This window comes from Chiloscyllium plagiosum, chromosome 29 (assembly GCF_004010195.1).
Source record: "Chiloscyllium plagiosum isolate BGI_BamShark_2017 chromosome 29, ASM401019v2, whole genome shotgun sequence".
Classification (NCBI taxonomy): domain Eukaryota; kingdom Metazoa; phylum Chordata; class Chondrichthyes; order Orectolobiformes; family Hemiscylliidae; genus Chiloscyllium; species Chiloscyllium plagiosum.
Window position 1 is genome coordinate 15158778 of NC_057738.1, and position 26936 is coordinate 15185713.

Here is a 26936-nt window from a genome sequence, read left to right on the forward strand (position 1 = left end):
TGCTTTTTAAAAATCATATCAAGGTCAAAACATTAACGCCGTTTTCCTTTCCACAGATGCTGCCAAAACTCCTGAGTTTCTCTAGCATTCTGTGTTTGAGTCAAATACCTTATCCAGACTTGAGCCAAGGTGTAAACAGTTGATTGAAATTGTTTGAAAACCCTGCAGTGTCTTTTTCTTAGATGTGTATGGATGAAGTAAGTACTGATTTGAACTGTAAGTAAGTTTAGTAGACCAAACTCAGCAAGTTGGTGCGCTATAAGCAAACGCTGCAATTGCATTTCATGTCTATGGGACAGGAGCGTGGTCAGCATCTTGAATGAATGCCTGTGCTAAATATGGACAGTGTTAAGTGGTGGTGTCTGTTTGTGTGGTGTCAAATTTGACCATGTGGACCCATATTATTTTTTTGTCAAATTGGCATGGGGGCTTCTTCAGTTCCATTTGAAATTTTCCTTCCATGTCACGCAGGTATTTGAGACTGATCGCTTTGCTTGTTCCAGAAAATTTTTATTCTGTTCACAAACTCTACTTCACACATCGGGGTTTGAAGGTTCATGGCTGGTCTACCAGATTTTGGAATGGGCACCTTGTGGTGTTAGATTTTGTTCTGAAGTTGACCAAGTTTCTTTCCAAAATTTTCTGTTGAGTGGTAGCCATTCTACTAATAATTTTTTTTTCTTTGGAGGAGAAGGGGGAAGAAGTTTACATTCATGTACACTAAGAGACCCCACTCTGGGAGCAAGTCACCACCTGACATCACCTAGAAATAATAGAAAGGAAAAGTTTCATTTATATGACACCTTTAATGATCACATGACATCCTGAAGTGCTTTACAACCAATTAAATACTTAAGTTCTGTAAATACTTTCTAATGTTGGACCCATGGTGACCATTTGCATACGGTAATGAGATACTTGTTTGGAGCATCTATTTTAGATGTTGGTTTGGGGTGAATTATGGTCTGGGACACAGAAAGAACTAACCTGACGTTTACTAAAATGTTAGAGAGATATTTTACGCACACTTTTTTTAGATTACATTACAGTGTGGAAACAGGCCCTTCGGCCCAACAAGTCCACACCGACCCGCCGAAGCGAAATCCACCCATACCCCTATATTTACCCCTTACCTAACACTACGGGCAATTTAGCATGGCCAATTCACCTGACCCTGCACATCTTTTGGACTGTGGGAGGAAACCGGAGCACCCGGAGGAAACCCACGCAGACACGGGGAGAACGTGCAAACTCCACACAGTCAGTCGCCTGAGGCGGGAATTGAACCTGGGTCTCAGGCGCTGTGAGGCAGCAGTGCTAACCACTGTGCCACCGTGCCGCCCACTTGAAAGGATAGAGAGCCTTGAGTTAATATCCCACCTAAATTGTGACCCCTGAGTGTGCAGCGCACCTTCCATTGCATTGACAGTGTCCATCTTAGCTATGCATTCAAATCTCTTGGAGCGACGATGAATCTATGACCTTCTTGTCACTGAGAGTACAGTGGTTCCTCTGAATCATGGTTTAACACCATAGGACTGGAACTATTTTTGTTTCAAATTACAAAAGGGTCAACAAAAATGAATGCAGAGAATTTCCCACTGTAGATCTATGAATAGATATTGAGAAAGATTATAAGTTGAGTCCAATTACGAGGAGAAGCTAAATCTCGCATCTGATTTCCTTTTAGCTTGCAGCAACCCAGGGCAAACAAGGTTGTACAGTTCTTGAACATTATCTCAAAATCATATCTGCAGTGATGAGAGATTTTTGTATGAATTATTTATCCTATTAAATAGGAGGACAAACAACTTTGTATGGGCATTAACTATGGCCAGAAGGCGAATGTGCATTGTATTGATTTTTCTGAATGGATGACAGAGTACAAATCCCAGGCTCGACTGCTGTTGTTTGGTTGATGGTGAAAGCTAAACATGATGTGTATGTGTGTGATCTCAGTCGTGTCAGTGTTACATGTACAGCTTAGTCTGCAGACCCTCTAACACACACAAGCTAGTTTTTTTTTTAATCTTGTACTATGACAGTGAATTTAACATTGTTAGATTTCACACCTGAACTTATTATCTGGCTCTTTTTCCACAAGTAACTGCATTTTTTTCACCCTGTATCTGTGGGTGATACGTTCCTAGGCCTACCGTGAATGCCTAAAACCGTGGAGCGAACTCCATCATTTAAATGGGAAATTTTATCTCCACGGCAGCCTCCTGAAATTATTTCTGGAATGTTCCAAGTAATATTTTCGGGCTACAGTAAACCACGGAAACTGATTCCGTGGATATGGGGGGAGTTCTACTGTATTTCCATTTGATTTTTCCTTCCCTTTCTCCTTGCTTTCAAATGTGGTGGACAATTTCATAGTCTTGATAGAATTAGAATGATGGAGATCGACAATCATTAGCATGATTGACACTGGATTGGTGGGTGTAGCACTTAATGCTGATTGTGAATTTAATCTTGGAGGGAATCAATGAAGCCATCCTTGACTCAGACCAACTTGTCTGCTAAAGCTAGAAATCAAGGAAGATGCACTTTGTATTTTAAATGTTAAAATGAGCAGAGCCAAATGTGTCAACACAAGCTCATGATTAGTACTGAGGATGGAAGGTGGCAGTGATAACTAGTCTAGTGAAGAAGTCCTATATGAGGTTTAAGACCTAGAAACATTAGGTCTAATATCTCCAAAGGATGCATAATTTCTTTGAGGCAAGTTTATTTTGTATTGACTATTCTAGCTATTACAGGGGTGCCTCAGGAGAGGTGGCACATGTCAATGGCCACAAGTACAGCAGCTCATTTGACAGCTGTATATCGTGCTGTGTTTATTTTGCATTGGGGAACTAATCCCATGAGAAAAATAACCCATTTAGTAGCTCTAGGAACCAGAGCTATCACGTAATGCATTAGCTTTTCTAGTGTGAAGTCTTAATAGAAATCACTTTCAGTAATGGAAAACATTGCTGGAAAAGAATGGATGTTTATTTATATGCAGTATGTCTATAGAAGCTAATAGATGAAAATGACCGAGATCCATTTAGTTTGCCTTTTACCATCCTCCTACTTGCATTAGATAAAAGTGTTGATGAAGAATCATAGCAATCCATCTTTATTAATTAGTCTGCAACAGATTGTGTTATCCGTAATTTAGTTGAAAACACTTCTGCCACTGAATCAGAAACTTTCAGTGTTCAGTCATTGCAAGCACAAAGATGTAGATTGCCATTGCAATGTTAAAAATCACACAACTTCAGGTTATAGTCCAACAGGTTTAATTGGAAACACTAGCTTTCGGAGCAACGCTCCTTCATCCGATGGTTGTGGAGTACACAATTGTAAGACACAGAATTTATAGCAAAAGTTTACAGTGTGATGTAACTGAAATTATACAGCGAAAAATACCTTGATTGTTTGTTAAGTCTCTCATCAGTTAGAATGACCATGATGGTTTCACTTCTTTCATATGTAAATCACAAAACATTTCTAAAAAGTTTGATTTTTAACTTTGTACACCCCAGTCCAACACTGGCATCTCCAAATCACTGGCCATTGCAGTGTGATACTGAAAGACTGAGTCGTGCAGTATTGGAGGTAATTTCTCTACAACTTCATTAACCCTGCATACTTCAGGCTAATATCTGCAGCCTTTACCTGCAGAAACATTAACAGAAAATGACCCATATAACAGGGCTACAAGAGATAAGGTGCTGGATATTCATCTCGTTGTCACCCACAAAAGGATCTTAACTTGACAGCTGAGGACCAGGACTGCCCTGACCAACCCTCTGACAATGCCTAAGCCTCTGGATTGATACCAGATGCTGCTCTTGACTTAATATGCCTGGACCCTGACAGGATGTCTCCTTAAACTTGACTGATGACTACTTCCCTTCGCCCATGAGATATGGCTGTTTGCTTGCAGCACATGCAGTGTATTTGATGGGTTCTGTGGCTGGCACATGGTGCAAACATGAAATTGACAAAACACGCTGCCATTCCGCAAATTGTTCACCTCTGTGAGTGATGACCGCCAGCAAGCATGACCAGCTGTCGTGTGTACGCTAAACTGCAAAGCCTGACCGAGATGCTGTGAGCCTTTAAGCTATGGTTGAGGGAGCAAGGTGCTAAAATGCAAGGCAAGGCAGGAATGCTGTAAGCATCCAGGTGGACAGGCAAAATGAGTGTATGCTAAGGGAATAAGTGAGCTGCCTGAGATGCAGCCAGGTTAGGTCTGTGGCACAAAGTGTATCTGAAGCAGCATTTCAATGAGAGGGGTCTGTGCGCTCCACAGTGCAGCACTGAAGTTGAAAACTCTACTCTGGATAGATCAGAGATGTACCATGATGATGCAGAGTGGCAATGGATTGATTCTATAAAGATATATTTAACCACAATCAAAGCATTTTAAAACTCATCTAATTATTTTCTTTGGCATCCAATGTGTAGAGTTAATCAAATTCCTTCTGACTGTGGCATCGTTTTAAGAATCCCACTCTGAAACAGATTGGTGCTTTCACTTTTAGGATCATCCTTCCACAACAAACCATCATTCTTGAATTAGATACTGATTATTTTGAAAGATTTGATGAAACTTTTTTTGCACCAGTAGCATTCCACGATTTAAAGACAATAAAACAGGGACATATTTATAGTTGTCTTGAAGGTTTTTGTTCTATCAACTATCCACCCACTGCTGAGAACCACCCCTCTCTCCTTGCTTCCTACCTTCTGTCTTCCTGTCCTTGGCCCCCCTCCTCGTCCTCGTCCTCATCCTCGTCCTCCACCCTTCCCTGTGAAATCTCTTAAACAGCAGATGCCTTATTCATAGCGATCACTCAGCAGAGAAGTCTAAGGCCCAGCAACAGCCACATCTCCTGGCAGGCAGTGTCAGCCTGGTGTCCCAACTCTCTGAGAAAACCCACCCGCAGCCAGTCCAACTACCGGATTTCTCACCTTGGGATACGCTGTGAGAATCTTTCCTGGAAGCTTTTCTGCTTTCAGATGAAAATGGAAAAATGCTGCCCCAAGTCCTGTGGTTTTCATCAGAATACCAGCTTGGTTATTGGGCATATCAGCATTCTTGGGTGTTTGTTCTACATTGTCAATGTAGAACAATGAGTTCTTGATGGTGAATCAATGAAAACTGGTCATTTTGGCATTGGAGGTTTTTGGTAGTCTTTGAAAGGTCTTGGTCTTCTACTGCAACACAAAATATTTTCAATCCATAAAGCAGCTATGCCAATTCGTTGATCTGAAATCTCTCCTTGACTTGGCTCACTTCAGTGCAGAAGTACGCATCATGTTTTCAGATGGCAATGTAACTACTCTGGCACTTTTCAAGAAGCAATCTGATCCTTGCTTCTCAAGAGTAGGTAGCAATGGGTGGCCCAAGTTGACATAGCTCATTTGGTCTTGGCACCTTCTTGAAGATGGATTCGTCATTTTTCCATTCTCATACCAGTTTTTTTGCTAACACTGAGCACCCTCTCTTCAACAGTTACTTGATGTGATAGCAAATGTTATGACTTTTGGCTTGAAACCAGCTTTGTATTTCATTTGTTGGAAGACTAATTTCTTTTTGTTGTTTGCCATGCATTGTGCACTATGTGGGCATGTCCTAAACTTGCTTGTAGTCTTTTGCAGGCCACTAGTAATACTTCATTGGTCCCTTGCTCCAAGTTTACGAGATGCCAGTGAGTAAAACGTGCATTTGTTGGGTGAAAAAATTGAGCTGACTACTAATGAGTGCAGGGTGTTCTTGTCTACAATGGGGGCATGAGGCTGGGTGGTGATCTAGTTATTTGCTATTTATTTACAAAATCATGATTTTTGGGTCAGAACTTCATCAACTTATACATCATGATCTACAGGACTGCACTGTAATCAAAAGCAAAGGGCTAGTCAACAAAATCTATTTGCAGTCAGTCAATTTAATCAAATCAGCACCAAAGAAATCATTGACGTTTTTTATACCAGACATCTTCCAGAGAACTTTTGCTTTTAAGCAAAACTTAAAACTTTTTTTGTTTTTTTTCAGAAAAGCTAATTTTAAACAAATGCATTTAAAATTGTTGGCTTTTCTTATATATGTAATAAAAACAGAAAAAGCTGAGTAAATTTCAAGATTAATCATTAAAAATTGCAAGGCTAATTGAGCATCAACAATGGCAGGACATCATGAAGTTAAAGTTGTGAGCTTTAAAATATTAGAAGATTTGTTTGCAATTGAATGGGGTTGATAAGTTTTGAATGTCTTCTCTTGTTCCATAATTGTTTACTATCTATGTTTTTGGTGGCTAATATGCTTTACTTACTTTGTGATTAGACTTACTTTTTTCAACTCAACATTGCCAAGTTGACATGCATATTGTCTAACAAAACTTGACAAGTTTTGAAATGTACATTGATAAACACTTAAAAAAATTAAGTTATCACAAAACAGCTTCACTCGCACAATTTATGTCCCAGTATAACCTAATGCCTTATTGTAACAATAAACGCTTCACCTGTAACCCCATCCATGATGAAACCATTCAGTTGAAATTTAGTCATTCATTGTGATATGCTGTAAAGCAATCTTGGTCTGTTTAGCTCTTCCTCATATACATTTGGACCATCCCACGTATAGTCCATTGTGAGGATTGACTAAGCTAAATTACACTTTTTCTTAAAATAAAGTGCAGTGCTACTCTTCTTTTGTTCAGTTAATTTGTTGAGGTGTTGAATACCAAGATCATATCAGATATGAAAGCAAATCTCACAAGATACCCTGGAGGCTTGTGGTATGGCTGGCAAATTACATGGTCTCAGGTCGCTATCTATTCTTGCTTTGTATTTTGCCTAAATATTATAATTTGGAGATGCTGGTGTTGGACTGATGTGTACAAAGTTAAAAATCACACAACACCAGGTTATAGTCCAACAGGTTTAATTGGAAGCACACTAGCTTTCGGAACCCCGCTCCTTCATCAGGTGATAGTGGAGGACACAATTGTAAGGCACAGAATTTATAACAAGAATTTACAGTGTGATGTAACTGAAATTATACATTGAAAAATACCTTGATTGTCTGTTGAGTCTTTCATCTGTTTGAATACCATGATACTACTTTCACGTGTAAATCACAAAACCTTTTTTAAAAGTTGCATTCTTAGGTTATCTGTAACAATTGATCTTAGCTAGACAAAATATTGAAGGTGTTAGCCCCCTGTGTTCTCTGTCTACGTCATGATGTTTAGATTGAGTCTTATCTAAAAAGTGAGATAACAGAGTTTTACATGAATTCATGCAGTTTTTGAGCAAAGTACAAATTCACACCACAAAATATATGTGTGCATGTGGGTCTTTGTGAGAGAGAGTGAATATGTGTGTGCAGTGAGTGTAGAGTGTCTTAAGTCTGTGAGGGGGTGCATGTGTGGGAGTGTGTGTACGTGTCTGGGGTGGGGGGTTGTGAGTGTTTGTGAGAGAGTATCAATACGTGGAGTAGAGATGTAAAAAGCCCATATTGGAGATATATCACTGTTGCTGATCAAAATCCTGGAATTTCCTCCTTAACTTACATCATGTGGATTGCAGCAGTTCAAGAAGGCAGCTTACTATACCTTCTGTAGGGCAACTAGAATGCCAATAAATGCTGGCCGGTCAGTGGCGCTCATATCCCATGAAGGCTTTTTTTCAAAGAAAGTTGAAAAGTAATGCATTTCATGTTGTGCAAGTGAAACAAAATGGAAGATCATGAAATAGGTTAGAGGATGAGGAGATTGCAGATCAAGGATGTCACAGAACAAAAGATAAAGGCAGAACTGGCATTGTGCCACAGTGGCTCAGTGGTTAGCACTGCTGCCTCACCGTGCCAGGGACTCTAGTTTGATTCCTGCCTCTGGCGACTGTCTGCATGGAGTTTGCACGTTCTACCTATGTCTGTGTGGGTTTCCCCCGGGTGCTCCGGTTTCTTCCTACAATCCAAAGATGTGCAGGTCAGGTGACCTGGCCATGTTAAATTGTCCATAATGTTAGATGCATTAGTCAGAGGGAAATGTGGGGGAATGAGTCTGGGTGGGTTACTCTTTGGAAAGTCTGTGTGAACTTGTTGGGCCGAAGGGCCTGTTTCCATACTGTAGGGAATCTAATCATCTAAAAAAAAACTGTGTCTGAATTCATCTAAATAGCATCTTGCTGCATGCTCACTTTAACTCGATGATATTGCTATTTTCTTGCTTGATAGACATTTAATACTGCCTCCATTACATAGAGTATTGATGTATTTGTGTGTGTGTAATTTGTAATTGATGTGTAATGTGTGTGTACAGGGAGAATAAATTGCATACAAGAGTAAGCATGTAAAAGTATCCAACATTGAATTTAATGTATAAATACAGCATATTTCATCATGTCACTTTCTGTCTTCATTGAGGAGTGTACGTTCATTGAGGGTAAGTGGGTGAAAGTGCTGCATTTGGAGCAATTCCAATTGGAACCTTGCACAGGATAATGTCACTCAGGATAATGTTCAGAGTGGAGTCCTTTTGAAGTTCTGAGAGCAGTGCAGCTTGTCTTTGATGCGGATGTATTTATTTGCTAAATCACAGACAAATTTTATTGTATTCTCTTAGAAATCAGTGTCATCAAGCAACAGATATGAGTAAAAGACTCTAAGTTTCACCAACAGTTGGTTGAAGTATTGTGTTGAAGAATATTCAGCACCATAATGGATGTTATTAAATAAATAGAAAGTGCTGGAAATACTCAAAAGCATCAGTGAGGAAGAAATAGAGTTAATATTTCAGGTTAATGCTTTTCACCAGAATGCACAAAAGATTCCTGCTGAACATTTCTTTTTCTTTTGTATTATTGAAGGAAATTTAGCATTTTTTGTCATTTATTCCACCAGACTGGCTCCTGAGATGGAGGACTGACGTATGAAGAGAGACTTAGTTATCTAGGACGATAGTCATTGGAGTTTTGAAGAATGAGTGGGGACCTCATAGAAGCGTATAAAATTCTAACAGGATCAGACAGGATAAACACAGGAAGGATATGCTAGATGACTGGGAAGTCTAGAACCTGGGTCCTGGAGTCATACAACATGGAAACAGACCATTCGGTCCAACCAGCCCATGCTGGCCATAATCCCAAACTAAACTAGTCCCACCTGCCTCTGCTTGGCTCATCTCACTTCAAACCTTTCTTATTCATATACTTATCCACTTGTCTTTTAAACTTTGCAACTGTACCCGTACCCAACTCTTCCACTGAAAACTCATTCCACGTACAAAACCACTCTCTGTGTAAGATAAAAAGTTGCCCCTCAAGTCCTTTTTACGTCTTTCTCCTCCCACCTTTAAAGATATCTCCCCAGTCTTTCATATTCTGAGGCTATGGGATAGGCCATTTAGGACTGAGGTGAGGAGAAATTTCTTCACCCAGAGGGGGGCTGAACTTGTGAAATCTCTGCAACAGAAAGCAGTTAAGGACAAAGCATTGAATATTTCAAGAAGGAGTGAGATATAGTTCTTAGGACTGAAGGGATCAAACGATTTGGGGTGAAAGCAGGAGCAGGGTATGAGTTGGATGATCAGTCATAATCTTACTGAATAGTGGAAGCAGGCTGAATGGCCTATTCCTGTTTCTATTTCCTCTGTTTCTATGGTGTCAGGATGTCCTAAAGCATTTTACAACCAATGAAGCACTTTTTGAAGCATGTAATTCAGGAAATGTCGTCAATTTGTGCATGGCAAAATCCTACACGCAGCAATTATTGACAGAAAATTTGTTTATTATATTCCATACGTATGCACAAACAATGTCTAACCAGCTGACAGCCTAACATTACAAAAAACAGATGTGTTTCGCATTTGTTAAGCTTTTGAGGACCATCAGCTGCACCCAAGGCATGTGACAGCATGTGAGCTAATGACATATTGCTATTATTGCAGTGTTTTATTTTTCTGGCTTGTGCAGACTTGCACAGAACTGGAACTACAGTGGTTATCCCACACCAACTGAATCACACACACACACAGCTAGTGATCTCCACATCAACCTGAATACAGCAAATAGGAAGCAACACTTAAACCTTTAGAAGTTTAAGGAAGCTACTGGGCCAGATAACACCAAAGTTCTAATGGTTTGCAGAATGTAAATCATCATTAATTATTTATAGGAAGTGTTTGCTTTGTATTTATTACCAGGCTAGAGTATATCCATAACACTACTGTTGGTCAGATAGAGGACAGATAGGTAGATAAGATTGTGCAGTTTGGTTTAACTTGTTTGGCCTTTATTTACTATGCATATGCTGTCTCTATAATATATAGTCCAATATCACGTATCACACCTGGCAGCATGGTGGCTCAGTGGCTAGCACTGCTGCCTCACTGTGCCAGAGACTCAGGTTTGATTCCACCCTTCGGCGACTGACTGACTGTGTGGCGTTTTCACATTCTCCCTGTGTTTACGTGGGTTTTCTCCCAGGTGCTCCAGTTTCTTCCCACAGTCCAAAGATGTATAGGTTAGGTGGATTGGCCATGCTGAATTTCCCATAGTGTCCAGGGATGTGCGGGTTAGGTGGATTAGCTTTGGGAACTGCAGGGTTACAGGGGTGGGGTAGGGGATTGGGTCTGGGTGGGATGCTCTTCAGAGGGGTCAGAGTGGACTTGCTTCCACATTGTCTGTCTGGATTCTATGATTCTACACTTACCCCATTATCACCTTTTTATTTGCATTTTAAAGTTCATTTTTAGCCAATGAGTGTCCCAGACTAAAAGCTAACATTTATTGTTCTTTCCTTGGATTGGCATTGGTGTGCACCTTTTTGAACTGCTGCAGTATAAGGTGAAGGATCTTTAATAATGCCATTCAGCTGGGAGTTACAAGATTTTAGCGTAATAATGTTGAAGGAACATGAAAACCTGTTCATAATAGTATATGTATCCAAGTTAGGAACTTGGTGATACTGTTTCCAGATGGCATCATTACCCTTCGAAGTGGTAACTGTTGTAGGTTTGTAAAGTGCTGCCAAAGAAACATTGTGAGTTTCTGCTATGCATCTTGCAGATTGTGCATACCAGCTACACTCGTCCTAATGGTGGAGAGCGATTAGACAGCAGTATGTTTTGGCAGCTAATGAACCGTGTCCGAGGTATTTCATGCTTCTGGATCGAATCTCATCTCTTGTGGCTGTCAAGGCCATTTTTTTTGAGTGGCAGTTCCTTCCACATTTGTAACAGATAAATAACATTAACCTGAATTGCTCTTACTCCCCTTTTTGCCTGGCTGTCTTTCTGATATCTGATTCTTCACCCGTTTTTGACTGCTTGCCTCCAGTCAGCATTGAGAAATTTCTATGCATTTAGTCTTGGTCAACTTGAGACCTTGCTTGCAAAGTGTCCTTGTATCACAAAGATGAGCGAGCTGTTGGTTTTGTGTCAATGGCATGTTTACCATAGAACACATCTTTGTGAATATGGCTGTCATTCATTTTCAGTTGTCCATACTTTACTACTGCAAAGGCAGATGCTGAGAATAGGAGTTTGGTACACATGAAGCCTTGTATTTTCATTAGTTTGCTGTGGTCCACACCCAACCCTCTCCACTTTAAAACTGCCTCGTCTATCCTGATACTCATTTCAACAGGGGCAGAATTATCCTTGATCCAAGTTGTGTGAAGCTTCTGACATTTTGCTGAGTAAGTTTATCATTGTTGATGGAAGGTGGAGACAGTAGATAGCACATGTATAACAGTGAGTTCCATGTGTAAACCATCTGAGAACTAGTGAGCACATTGCACTCTCAAACCACTGCCTGTGTTCCTCAGTGTAATGTTTAGCAGGTCTGAAATATCTCTTTCTGTTAAATCTTCTGTCCATGCCCCTCTTTTTTTTCAAAAGTGACATGAATGGATCCATAAACGTTTTCTCTCTTTTTATTTTAATCTCCTCTCCTCCCCTCTTCCTTTTTGTCTCCTCTCAACATCCCTCCCCTTGTCCCCACTTTAACATTTCAGTCCATTAGTTTTTGGGAACCTTTTTGGTTTTGTTTTTTTTCCAGCTGTGGCATCAGCTCTTAGCTTGACATTCCATATGTTGGCACAGGGGGAAATGAAACAAATTTTGCCTTTGACAGAGCAGTTTGTTTTAATGTTATTGGCCAACAGCCCGTTGGTATAATTGTAGTTGTTTCCATATAGACCGTATGGATAGAGTAGGGTTGGGAGAGACAGAATAAAGAATGGTTCCAGCAAGTACGATGAAACTGTTTCCTTATTTATTCAGATTATTTGAAATAATCTGATTTCTCTTGGAAGAAAACAATCCAATTTATGGAGTATTCTAGTGTTTGCAATTGAATTTGAGCCGTCCTTATTATATAAAGGAGCAGGTTTCCAGTTCATTCCTCTCCCAAATGAGAGAACATTCCATCTGAGTTTTCAGAAAGGAAGTAGTTACAACTTCTGTCAAAAAATGAAGTCCAGTCTCATTGGTAAGTCATTTAACCTCCTTGACTCAAGTACTTCCTGTAATTCTGGCTGAACTTTGAAGTTATTTTCCCCTATTAGTGAATAATTTTTTAATGTCTGGTAAATTCCTTGAAGCTCCCTTGATGAAAGGCAACAGACAAACTTTACAGTGTACTGTTTATCTAAAGTCATTTGTTCAAATAAACAGTGTATTGCCTGCCACCACACTGACACGAATGTACACCTGAAATTGGAAGTCTGTGCCAAATCAGCCCTTGCCTGCCTGTGGTACCACTGATGCCCAAGGAACTCTCACCACCCTCACTCTCCTGCTCGCTGGTTCTGCTTGGCATCCACTCTCCTACTTGATGCACCCTGCTCAACTATTCAGCACCTCTCTTGTCACTCACTCTCTGCTTGCTTCCTCTCTGGTAATGCCACTTGAGACAGCTCTCCTGTCTGTCATGCTCGCTCACTCTGTCAGTCTGTCTCACACTCTATTCACCACCTTTGGCTTCTCGATCCCTGGCACAATGAACAGTGAGGATAATGTCAGTGAACAGGGTATGAGGGGTGAGGAGCGGGGCACACATACAATCCCAGCATTTGAATTTACTTAAAGTATTTGTCAAATTCTCATTAATGGGCAATGAATGTATCATCTATAATTTTGATAGCAACAAATGCAGCATGAAAATAACCGTCTTTGGATTGCTATTGTTTTCGTAAATCTATTGTGTGAAGGAGTTGTAAATCATTTTTTTCTTTTATGGGGATGTCAATTGCCAGGCCGTCTATACAGTATTATTCTTTGGCTTGGAATCCTTTCAATCTTCTATATGAAGCAAGCATTTTGGGCAACATTTCATTGGAAGATTCTGAGCATGCATTAGTTTATATTTTCACCAAATTAGTGTAAATATTTAAGACTCCCTCAAATTGCTGAAGTGAACTATGTGCAAAGAAAACCATTAATGAGTTGAAGACTTTGCCAGCTGGCACTGTGCAGTGAACAAAATGAGATTTTCCTTTGTCCCAGAAAAAAAAATCAATCATTGTGTTAATTTACAAGAGAGCTCCAGTCTTAAAGCTAGTAAATCATACGCAGCACGTAATCAGCGTCTGTTGAAGCAAAACTTTGCAAGAAGCTGATCATATTTATTAGAAAGGTTAGCAATAAAGTTAGCTCTGTCAAGCTCCTTGGTTCAGAACACAGGGCCATCCTGGGATACTTAGGATGCAAATTTGATTCCGTGGTCCCAGGTTAACTACTTGTACCATTTTATCTGCAAAAAGTTTCTTATGCTGGCTGTGCTGAGCAATATTTTGTTGTAGGCCCAGGGAACGTCCATCAGGATTAAGCAGATGATGACATAAAGTGGCATACAACATCGGTTTGATGTCAGTGGGGGTAAATTTTGGGCTCACTTGACAGCTGTATTTACAAGTATAGGGGTAGTGGGGGGAGCATGTAGCCTACCACCTATGTGTACAACCCCAAACTGGTGGGAGGTATGGCATCAGTCAGCAGCCCAACCTTGGACACATTGAGGTCCTCAACTGGCCAATTAATGGTCTGCTTCTGTCCCTGTCACAATAACAGGTGTGTTGGCCAGCTCACATTGTCACCATCCCGGGTGAAAAGACGGGAACACAAAGTGTGTTGGTGCCTCCTTTTGGGGATTTTTGAGTACATTGGAATGTCGCCTCAAGAGTGACTGACCCCACCTAGTCACCAGAACCATGCTCCCATCTTCCTTCCCCATCCCTGAGGCCCCCTAATCCCTCTTCATTGATTTTTGTCTGGATTTCAAAGATTTTGCATAAACCACTTGCTCCCTGATGTGATTATAGTGACACGTGTTCCCTTGGACCACAGCATCATTGGGAGAATGAAGAGAAGTGTCACAGAGTAAGACAAGAGGCTGGAAATGAGGGGAAGGGTTCACAACGGGAGATCATGTTCAGACGATCAGAGTGCAATTAACTGTTCATCAGTGACCGTGTCAAATGTCTATATCCACAGCCAGAAATGCAGCCTCTGAGCTGGAGAAAGTGGACATTCCCTGGGGTGAGGGAGTCCAGAACTAGAGGACATAGGTTTAGGGTAAGAGGGGAAAGATATAAAAGAGACCTAAGGGGCAACCTTTTCATGCAGAGGGCGGTATGTGTATGGAATGAACTGCCAGAGGAAGTGGTGGAGGCTAGTACAATTGCAACTTTTAAAAGGCATCTGGATGGGTATATGAATAGGAAGGGTTTGGAGGGATATGGGCCAGGTGCTAGCAGGTGGGACTAGATTGGGTTGGGATATCTGGTTGGCATGGACGAGTTGGACTGAAGGGTCTGTTTTCATGCTGTACATCTCTTTGACTCTATGACTGGAAACTTGACGGATTGGGCAGCCAATGTTTGCAACAGCTCCCTTTTTACCAGTTGCATCATTTAAAGATCACTGAATGTCTATAATCAAAGCGAGCTGAATACATTCATTCTCTCTTGCCGGAAAGAAGCAGGCTGAATGAACTGGCAGCTTCCTGACTATTCTAGGCTTGTGCAGGCTCCACCATGCAAGTGCATGCAAATCATTTTGCAGATATCATATCTCAGCTCTGAGGTGCACTGCAACCAAAAGGGATTTCACCTGTTCAATATTTAACTGGTGTGTGATCACATATATCATAAAGCCAATGCCTGCAATCTGGGCAACAGCAACAATGCATTCATTCAACATCAGTTTGATCCATCACCACAAGCCACAGAATGGCTACTGGGTGACATGGGCAGCCTATGTATCATGGAGGCCATATTGCCCCACACAACGAGATCAAACAAACCATTTTACATTTCCACTGCCTGGGCCACTCTGAAGGAGCCATTTACTCCTCCATAGAGTGTGGAATCAAAAATTAAGATGTATGCATCACCTCACCATTGTGAGGTCCCTGGCCTTGGCAAGAGCTGATGAGGGAAGGGCAAGGAAACCAACATTACCCCTCTTAACTAGGCTGACCACGATTAATTCATCTAATTGTGATACATGTCAATGTAACCAAATTCCTGACTTACCATCAGTTCCACATTTTAGTATTCGAGAATGAATAAATGACCTCTACCTCTAGTGTGCTGACACCTCTGCAATCTTGCTCCCTGACCTGGGTCCAAGATTAGTGTCTCACCACGTGCAGATTCACCTTTAGTCTATCCTCTAAATGCAGAGTCGTATCAGAGCTGGTAGTTATCAGTGTGAAAATGAATGACCACATTTCTTCCTCATCATTGATTTCCTCCTCCTTCCACCTCAGGTTCTGCCATCACTGCTTGTCCAGGGTTGCAATTGAATGTCAGGAGTGAGAAAGGCTCAAATCATAGAATAAAACCATAGGATACATGTGTTATGGAAGCAGGCCATTCAGCCCATCGAGTCCACACCAATCCTCTGAAAAGCATCCCTCCCAGACCAATCCCTGTCACTGTCTCTGTAAGCCTGCATTTCTTATGGCTAATCCACATAGCCTGCATATCACTGGACACAATAGGCAATTTAGCAAGGACAACCCACCTAACCTGCACATCTATGGACTGTGGTGGGAACCAGAGCACCTGAAGGAAACCCGACCAGATACAGGGAGAATGTGCAAACTCCACACAGACAGTCGCCCGAGGCTGGAATCAAAACTCATCATGCCGCCTACAATGTAGGGTTGTATTGAAAGGAAAGGGGAAAATGAGACCTGCAGCCTAATAAATCAAGTAAGAACTGTGGAACAGGGGATGGGGTATACTTGGAGAAGAGTTAGCTATATGGGTACTGCCATCTTCAATTATTTCAGGCCCACTGATGGTCATGCTCTCAATCATGGCTAATTCACTAATGGTGAGCAATGTTTCCTGTAACAGGATAAGAATCTATTCTCTGCTGATGAGGCACTGCTGTATATATCTGATTATGTACCAAGGTGTTTTTCAAGAAGGAAAGAAGTATGTCATTGTATTGGTGCAGTGTTGAAATAATGCACCTGACGGTTTGTACAAGCTGTGAGGTGTGGCTTGGAGCATCGTTACTGTGTGAGGGTGGGATGAAGCAATGGATGTGAGTATGAATCGTGGTTAATGTTCCTCAGACTGAGACTCCTGCATTGACTTCTGGTTGTCTAATTGCCTGCAGAAAGTTAGTCTTGAGGGACCCTCTGACTTTTATTCATAGCTAACATTTCTCCTCCTTTCCACCTCCGCATCAAGGCTTCAAGTACAAAACTGGAGAATCTTTTAGCCACATTGTCTGCCATGTTGTACTACTCTTTGACAACTGTAGACTGTTCCAGTACCTGCTTGAATCAGCAATTCCCTAAAGAGGTGCTGACTGGCTTTAAGTCATGCTAGTCATGTAGTTTTGCACATCAGAAGCAGCAAACCAGGACTAATCATGCAAAATGGTCCTTTGCACTTGTTTTTAGGAGTTATTGAATTTTGCAGCCTTGCAGTCTTTATGGTATTATGGAGCTGAGACCTAATCATATGTCCATACTTCTGTCTCTCCTGGAGCAAATGTTTAGCCCTGACATAAGGGATGCTGCCTGAACTGCTGTGCTGTTCCAGCAATAAAGTTTCAACTTTGATCTCCAGCATCTGCAGACCTCACTTTCTCCTCGAAGATAAGGGCAAATCAACCAGATTCCCACTGCTGATTTATTATTCAAAAGGCCCTGCAGGAAATGTGAATGTTGGTCCCTTTGTGCCTCAGTTTTTTTTTATACCAAGTTGGTGTTACATTCCAAAGCACCCACAGTTTACATGATTGGCAGTGAATCAAATTTTGGATCATTTTTCCTTATTCTGTCTAACATAATCTTCAGTTTTGTAACTGTCAAGGTCTTCTGTTTTCTTCTGTTTAGGATATGTTTCCGATGCAGCTTACAAAAGTAAAAATGCTCTGCATGCTGAAGATCTGAAGGTCATATACGGATATACAGTAGGCTCTTAGGGTCCAAGTCCACAGCTCTCCGAAAGTGGCAACACAAATGGATAAGGTGGTAAATAAGGCATAAGTTGGGGGCATTGAGTATAAAAGTTGGCATGTCACGTTGCTAGTGTACAAAACTGTTTTCAGACCACATTGGGCAAGACACTACAGGAAGGACTTGAAGGCTTTGGAGCGGGTGAAGAAGAGGTTTGCCAGCATATTGCCTGGATTGGAGTGTGTTAGCTATAAGGAGAAATTGGACCAACTTAGATTGTTTTCACTGGAGTGTTAGTGGTTGAGGGGTGATCTAATAGTAGTGTATAAACGTATAAGGGGCATGGACAGGGTGGTTAGTTGAGGTATCTTTCCCAGAGTGGAAATATCAAAAAATAGGTGAGAGGAGGAAAATTTAAAGGGGATGCGTGAGGAATATTTCTTGCACAGAGTCTAGTAGGTGCCTTGGACGGACTGCTGGGGAGGTGGGAAAAGCTGATACAGTAGTAAAGTTTAAGAGGCATTTAGATAGACACATAAACAGGCAGACAATAGAGGGACATGGACCATGTACAGGCAGACAGGATTAGTTTAAAATAGCATCATGGTCGGCACAGAAACAATGGGCTGAAGGGCCTGTTCCTGTACTGTACTATTCTGTGTTCTAAGGTCGTACTTGCAATGAGGCAAATTTAATAACAATGCTTCCAGTCTGCTTTTTGGTGCAACCTTTCTAATGATGACAATGTTTGGAGCAATTTTTAAAATAGTACGTAAGGAGTCTGAGTATTCCTCTGGGGATTATTTCCACAATTCTCCTTTTTTTTCCCAGGAATTGCATGTTGGGCGGCACGATGAACCTTAGGAGCCTTAAAAATGCCTAAATAAATGTTGTACATATTCAAGACTTGTGCTGGCTGAAAGAATTTAACTGACTGAGGTTTTGATTTTTCCTGTTTTCCAGCATCAAGTTATTGGCTGTCCAAGAAATTATTGATCGTGAAGCTCTAGAAAAGGTAAAGGTGCTTATTTTAAAAAAAACTGTTGCCTTTGAGCGTTGTACAATCTTAAGGAATAGGTCAATAAGTGTGCGTGACAGATACTGGATGACCGGACTTTTATGGACAACTATTGACTTTTTTGCCAGTATCAAGTAATCCGACAGATAATGGGAATAAAGCTGAAGTGATTTATGTTTACCTGATGATCCCTATGGGCTCATTACAGACACGCGTATTGTCTGAACATCCCCGAATGCTATCTTACAGCTAACAATGAATTAAAGGAGATTAGTAAGTTCTGACTGTCTTTCACTGATTTCCCTAGTGTGACCTCAGTTTTTACAGGACTGCGCTGGTTTCCTTGGAAATAGGAGGTCTTGTGACTCAACAAAGTCTTCAAAGTCATCTTGATCTGAGAGAACAGTTTTGTGAGGAATGGGGCAGGGTGTTCTCATCAATGTAACACCCAGCTTGGGTGCATACATGTTTGTTTAACTCAGATCATTTGAGAAATGATGTACTTGCAACCACTTGTATTAACTAGAGCCTCCTTCATGTGGTTTAGGTGCATAAATATTAAGAGGACCTCTAAAAGGAAAAGTTTGTATTTCAAAACTGCATTTCACAAAGTCGGGACACCATAAAGTATTTTACATCTAATCTAACCAAAACTTAGTCAATCTTGGCCATGCAAACAACACCAGTATTGGGCTGGAGTCATGGAAAATAAAGGTTCCCCTAGCATAATGGCTTTTATTTCACGTTCTGTTTAATAAAACGTAAGTATTTTTATGGGTGTTTTTTGTGCTGGCGATAATTTGCTGATGGCCAGTACAATGAGACTTGAGTATCATGACAATGCTGTTAGGTTGATTGACAATTTTGAAATCACTGTCGTGTCATTAAATAGATGCTTATGTCAGTGCCATCCTATAAGCAGTATCACAATGTATTTCATAACTCCTTGCATGTAAATCTTATGGCACAAAATTAAATGTGGTCTGGGTTTTGTATTTAATTGCAAACAAAAGATTGTGGCATTCAAAATTTGTTGTATGGAATCCAAGTTGATAAACAGTGTGGTAATTTCATACCTTTGGGCTATAGTTGACTAACTAGAGTATTTGGAATCGGTGCAGAAGGGTTTGGAAGTTTCCTTCTAATGATTAGGACCTCAGATTCTTTCTTTTCTGTGGAGTTAAACTTGGTCAATGTAATGTCTGCTCTGATGCATGTTTGTGTATATTCCTGGGCAAGCAAATGAACTTTTCACTGGTCTGTTTTCACCACACAGACTTGGTTCCTTTTATTTCAGATCCAGCTTTGATGTTCTGGGGCTTGTGAGTTTTAAAGCAGTGGTAGGAGTAGACACTATTGTGCTTTCATTTTAGTTTGTTTCTTTAAATTGGAGCGTTTGTTGATTTGAAACCAGTGTAGCCTCCCCGCAGTAGGATATAGAGATTCTCAATTATAGATTGTAATAAATGTTGCAGTGGGGGGTGTTCTCAGGGTAGGAAGCCAAGTACCTGAAAATGTCAGTTTGACTACATGTCCCCTTGAAGTAGCTTGATATTCAAACAGATACTTGCCTTCAGACCATAGAAGCTATAAGGATGGTAGTGTTTAATAAACAAATCATTCCAAGCTGCTATGCAAAAGCAAGCCTGATTAAAATCTTTACACATCTACACACACACCCACTGAACTTCAGTGACCCAATTAAAGCTAATAGTCCTCTTCGTTATTGGTGTGGCATTTTAAACTGTTATTGGACAGTTAATGGTTCTCTTACAAAGTGTAAAGCTTTGGACTGTCAAGGAGACCAGAGTTTGTCTCAGTCCATTATATACACAGGTACATACAGACTCCTCATTCCTTGATTAGTCCCCGTCCTCTTTTCATACGTTTGTCATTTCCTTTCGTATGTCATTTAGTTCACTAAGTATTTAGTTCTCAACTAATATTTCACTCATCCACATGCAGATATTATTCATTCATTGTAGGTGCATGAGGTGTTCATGAGTAAGTGCACATAAAACTGTCAGGGACTTTCTGATTTTCTTGACGTAGAAATCCAATAAGGGGAAAGGAAGAATCCTATTTACAATTAATTATTTAATCTTCTAAATTCATCCTCTAACAGGATCAGATTAGCATTTCGATTCTGCTTTTACCCTGTGGATGTTATCTGTTTTAAAACAAGATGCTGTCATTATCAGCACACATTAATATACTTTTTAACTACAGGGGACAGTTTGCCAAATCTAGTTGCCTTGGGACTGAAACTGTGCCAGATTTCAGATTTCCCAGATTTTGGATTACCAATGAACTCCTTCACACTGAGGACAGAGAGACAGATGGCTGATTTCTGATTCTCTTTCCTGAAAGCAGTTGGGAATATCGCAATCGAGTGTTCCTGCCAGTGGGAGAGGCAGATTTACGTCTGGAAATGGAAAGGGACGAGGGGAATTTTATGTTGGTAAAATTCTAGAATCCATCATTAAGGATGAAGTTTCTAAATTCTTGGAAAAGCAGGGTCGGATTAGAACAAGTCTACATGGATTTAGTAAGGGGAGGTCGTGCCTGACAAACCTGTTGGAGTTCTTTGAAGAGATGATAAGTAGGTTAGACCGGGGAAACCCAGTGGATGTGGTCTACCTGGACTTCCAAAAGGCCTTTGATAAGGTGCCACACGGGAGGCTGCTGAGCAAGGTGATGGCCCATGGTGTTCGAGGTGAGCTACTGGTATGGATTGAGGATTGGCTGTCTGACCGAAGGCAGAGAGTTGGGATAAAAGGTTCTTTTTCGGAATGGCAGCCGGTGACAAGCGGTGTCCCGCAGGGTTCAGTGTTGGGGCCACAGCTGTTCACATTATATATTAATGATCTGGATGAAGGGACTGGGGGCAACCTAGCGAAGTTTGCCGATGATACAAAGTTAGGTGGACAGGCAGATAGTAGTGAGGAAGTGGGGAGGCTGCAGAAGGATCTAGACAGTTTGGAAGAATGGTCCAGGAAATGGCTGATGGAATTCAATGTGAGCAAATGCGAGGTCTTGCACTTTGGAAAAAAGAATACAAGCATGGACTACTTTCTAAACGGTGAGAAAATTCGTAAAGCCAAAGTACAAAGGGATCTGGGAGTGCTAGTCAAGGATTCTCTAAAGGTAAACATGCAGGTTGAATCCGCGATTAAGAAAGCGAATGCAATGTTGTCAATTATCTCAAGAAGGTTGGAATATAAAAGCACTGTTGTGCTACTGAGACTTTATAAAGCTCTGGTTAGGCCCCACTTGGAGTACTGTGTCCAGTTTTGGTCCCCACACCTCAGGAAGGACATACTGGCACTGGAGCGTGTCCAGCGGAGATTCACACGGATGATCCCTGGAATGGTTGGTCTAACATATGAGGAACGGCTGAGGATCCTGGGATTGTACTCATTGGAGTTTAGAGGATTAAGGGGAGATCTAATAGAAACCTACAAGATAATACATGGCTTGGAGAGGGTGGACGCTAGGAAATTGTTTCCGTTAGGCGAGGAGACTAGTACCCGTGGACAAAGCCTTAGAATTAGAGGGGGTAAATTCAGAACAGAAATGCGGAGACATTTCTTCAGCCAGAGAGTGGTGGGCCTGTGCAAATCATTGCCACAGAGTGCAGTGGAGGCAGGGAGGCTAAATGTCTTCAAGGCAGAAATTGATAAATTCTTGATGTCACAAGGAATTAAGGGCTTCGGGGAGAATGCGGGTAAGTGGAGTTGAAATGCCCATCAGCCATGATTGAATGGCGGAGTGGACTTGATGGGCCGAATGACCTTACTTCCGCTCCTATGTCTTATGGTCTTATGGGAGGCAGATATTAAAGCACTGCAATGGACTTAGTTCCTGTGTGTGCACACTTCTTGCTGATTCTATCCTCTGCCTCTATGGCCTTGCACTTAGTTTTTCTTTTGGAGTACACCATCTAGTTTTTGGAAAATTCCAGTCCTTGGATAATGGGTTTGAGACACTGTACCTGTATTTCAGTATTTAATATGTTCCTCATTAGAAATAGACATAAAGAGTTATCCTGAAGTCTTAGGGATCAGTACACCATATTCTACAGACATTAAGTGGCACAGCATCAGAAGCTTCCTGACCTGATCTACATTTTGATCTCGCTGGTGTCAGCTGTGTGGGTGTCAGCAATGTCAGTGCTGTAACTGACTTCTTCGAAATCCTTAGGTAAGGAAGTCAAAATCTCTGTCATGGCTCAGATTTCTCATTGGTAATAAATTACTACTATTAATAAAGGTTGAGTGCATGTGTTCGTGGGATTATTTCCTGTCTATCTGGAGAGAATAGAATCAGGCTTAACTATAATCCCTCCAAGTTAAGACTGTGTTTGCATAGACATTTTCAACTTCCTGACTAAAGCTTTGTATAAATAAAATGACACTTGTTTAAGGTAGAGGAGAGTTGCTGGATTCTTTGTAAATCTATCACAACATGTTTCACATTTATATCAAGGAAGCCAGTGGTTATTGGGCTACAACCCCATGGGGGGCACAATGGCTCAATGATTAGCACTGCTGCCTCTCAGCGCTAGGGACCTGGGTTCGATTCCACCCTGGAGTGACTGTGCAAACTGCACATAACCATTCTTTCCGTGTCTGTATAGGTTTCCTCCATGTGCTCCGGTTTCCTCCTCCAGTCCAAAGATGTGCAGGTTAGTTGGATTAGCCATGGTAAAATTGCCACAGTATTGGGATGTGTAGGTCAGGTTGATTAACCACAGGCATTGCAGGGTTACAGGGTAGGGGTGTGGGTCAGGGTGGAATGCTCTTCGGAGGGTTGGTGTGGACCTGATGGGCCGAATGGCCTTCTTCCATACTGTAGCGATTCTATGATCTTGTGGAATGGCTGAGTAGGTTAGAATGACTGATTAGCTTACTCCTTCTAATAATTGATGACCCAGAGAACTCAGGAGATGACAGACAACGATAATAAGTATAACTTTTTTGATGGCGTCTTTTGAATGATTCAGCAACTTGCACTTCCATCGTGCATTCAGTGCTCTAAAACAGTCTGGAATGATGTTAAACTAAAGTTAAGACTGAGCCAAATACATTTTTAGGTGATTTAAGAGTATGATCAAAGAGATATTTAAACTAGGATCATGGAAGAGTTTTAGGAATGGAATTCAGTGTTTAAGGCTGGATAGGTCAAGCCACAATTGCCTGTCACTCAAAGGGGCATAAGTTGTGTACAACGGCATTTGCAGAGAGTTGTAGAGTTTGACGATACAAAGAAATGAAGGAGAGGGTTATGGTGGCAACTGGGGGATTTGAACACGACAATGAGAATTTTAAAGTTTAAGTCATCGTTAGATACAGCTTCAGGCAGAGTTAGGATTTTATGCACAGGACAGCTGTTCAAGTCTGTTAACTTCTTTGTCCCCCAGTCTTCTGCGTTTGGCAGAAGCCAGCTTAAAGACTTAAGAAGTTGTGGGAAAAAAATGGAAATAGTTTATATATTTCAGCCTTTTGTCAAAATGTCTGCAGCAGATTTTCAGATCAAAATCAGGAATCATAGAATGATAGGCGACACCACCTAGTTAGAAGGTCTCTGAACTTCTACTTCTTGACCGAATCCTCAAACTTAATAGAAATTGAGAATTTAAGATATGCAACATCATTAATGTATGAAAAATCCAAGCACTTGTGATAACGAAAAGAACTGCCAATCACCACAAATTACTAAAGAATTGAATTACCGTTAGCTATTAGCTTTATTGTCACATGTACTCAAATGAGTTGCCACTTATAGTGCCATCTTTGTGCTAATCAGCCATTAGCTGTCAAATCCTTTTGGTAGGAAGAAGTTGCTGGAGTAGTTACGTTTACATATATTAAACTTTTCACAGAAACTTAGGACTGACCTCTCTTGGGCTGATTTATAATCCTAACATATCACTCAACCTGCATATTAAAAAGGGAACAATTGTGGAATCTCAGGCCTGTAAATAGTTTTTAAAAAAAAAATCTTCAATGTCTCTTCCTTTCTCTACCTTTTCCTAAACCCAATTATTCTTTTCCTCTCAGTATTTCTCTTACGTGATTTGACAAATCCACCCAGTTTTCTCTGTCGCTTGCTCTGCTTCTCTGCCCTTAAATTTACTTGGCTAAGGAAGCAGACCTGTCTTTCACCAAGAATCCAGAAACCACATTGGTCTAACCATTGCTGTTATCAATTCACATTTCACAAAATTATGCCACAAATATAATTGTAGCACATGATGGAGGCAATTTATGGCACGCATCACTAGAATTCCTTTTCAAGTAAATGCTGAGCTGTTATACCCAGGAAATGTAAAAGATTAGTGTAACAAAACTTTAGTGTACACTTTTTTTTAAGGCACGAACTTTAGTGTACATTAGAACATAATCCAGACATTACCACGAGAGGATAGGTCTTTTGTGAATAAATGGGTATCCTTCATTTGTCAGTTTTCAGTTTGGCCTGAATTGTACTAAAGCAATGTAAGTTAAATTAAATGTCAAGCAAGTTAAAGGGATAAGCCAAAATGTGTAAACTTCATAAGAATAAAGAAGATAACATCAATTGGCCAGGTGCTAGAAATTCAGGTGAGACTTTGAGTTGTGAGAGAGTGCTGGAGTAGAATACAACAGAAGATTCTGACTTAAGATTATTGATGCTGGGTAGCAGAAAAGGAAATGTTTTTCATTTGCTCTATCATTACTCAGTGCAGATGTGGTTTTAAGTTGCAAATTGTTGTGACCTGTGGACAGTGAAGTGAGTGTGCAGGTTGTCATTTGTATAATAACTTCAAGATAATGCTGTTATTTCTTTGAAATATCATTTATAACTCACTAGTTTTAACACTGTGTGCCTCTGTCACTTGTTGTAAAATCTAAATATATTTTAAAGCAAAGACAGTGGGAAGAGTATCTGTCATTGCATCCAGATTGTACCAAGGGTAGCGTAGGCTAAGTGGTATGAAATATTTTTAGAATTGAATGACAGTCAGAAAGAGAGAAATGCAAAGCACCAATGTGATAAATTATGGAAATGCACAAACTGACAAGGGGCCAATTTAGGACTGATGTCATGAATGATGGTACTAATAATGAATTCCTAGATAAGATATTGGGACTAAGACTCAAATTGTTCAAAAACTGTTGTAAGCTATGATGGAAAAGATTATAATTTTTGTTTCTTGAAATGCAACCACTAAATGGATTTTAAAACAAGTGAATACATTTCAGAAATGCTTAACTAATAGTGAAGCACTTAGGATATTATTGCATATTTTGTCGCCCCCCTCCCCCATGTACAGAAGTCCGTGTAATGAGCAGTGAATACTTTTTTATACTAAATTGAAAGCAGTACAAGTGAGCCAAAGGGGATATATAAGAAAGGTGAGAAGGTGTAGAACTAGAAGTAGGCCATTCTGCCCATCAAATCTCTTCCACCATTCAATTAGATCACAACTGATCTGATCATCTTCAATTCCACTTTCCTGCCTTGTATCCATAACCCTTGATTCCCTTATTGATTTTAAAACTGATCTATTTCAGCCTTTAAATAAACCTAACAACTCAGTCTTGAATATATTTCATCAATTCAGCCTTAGCAGCACTCTGCAGTTAGGAATTCCACAAATTCACTAACCTGTGAGAGAAAAAAAATCATCCTCCTCTCTGTCTTAAATGAGTGACTTCTTACGCTGTGATTATGGCTTCTGGTCCTAGACTGTCCCTCACGAGGAGCCAACCTGTACCTATCTATCCTGTTGAAGTCATTAAGAAACCTCTGTGTTTCAGTAAGGTTGCATCTCATTCTTTTAAACTCCAGTAAATACAAGCCCAACCCACTCAACCTCTCCTCATAAGAAAATTCTCCATATCCCTTATCAATCTAGTGAACCTTCTCTTGATTGCCTCCAATGCTAGTACAGAGGTTACCCCGTTCCCGTGGGCGATACATTCCAGGAAGCCCAAAACCACGGTTAGGGGAGTAAACCCATTCATTTCAATGGGAAACTTATCTTCCCTGCAACCTGCTGGTCCCTGGTTCCCTGTAATATATTCTGGACAAGGTAATCTGTAGGTAACTGAAACTATGGACAACGATTTCACGAATTTGGGGGTCGCCCTGTATTTCTTTTATTAGATGATGGACCAAAACTGTTCAAAAATTCCAGGCATGGTCTGACTAGTGCCTTGTATAGTTTAGCAAGACCTTTTATATTTTGACTTTCCATTATCATTGAATTAAAAGCCAACAGTCTATTTGTTATCCCTATTACCCGCTGAACTTTAGATGTTAGCTTTTTGAGATTCATGCACAGGGATAACCAAATCCCTCGGTGCAGCAGTTTTCTGCAGTCTTTCTCAATTTATATAATAGTCAACTCTTTTACTCTCTTGTCAAAATGTATGTGTTGGAGGAACACCCAATCTGGGTTTAGTCTCCCTCGTGAAGAGAAGATCACATTGTGGTCAGT

The 26936-nt window shown here is 40.6% G+C and overlaps 1 protein-coding gene across 8 annotated transcripts in view; it reads left to right on the plus strand.

The window, feature by feature from the left end:
• The window catches only part of eepd1 (endonuclease/exonuclease/phosphatase family domain containing 1), a 152722-nt gene that overhangs the window by 62077 nt on the left and 63709 nt on the right, over nucleotides 1–26936 (plus strand). For all 8 annotated transcript variants that reach the window (XM_043719188.1, XM_043719194.1, XM_043719189.1 and 5 more), the window contains one exon: nucleotides 18394–18445. In XM_043719188.1, coding sequence (XP_043575123.1) covers nucleotides 18394–18445 — 52 coding nt within the window. The remainder of the gene's footprint in view (nucleotides 1–18393; nucleotides 18446–26936) is intronic.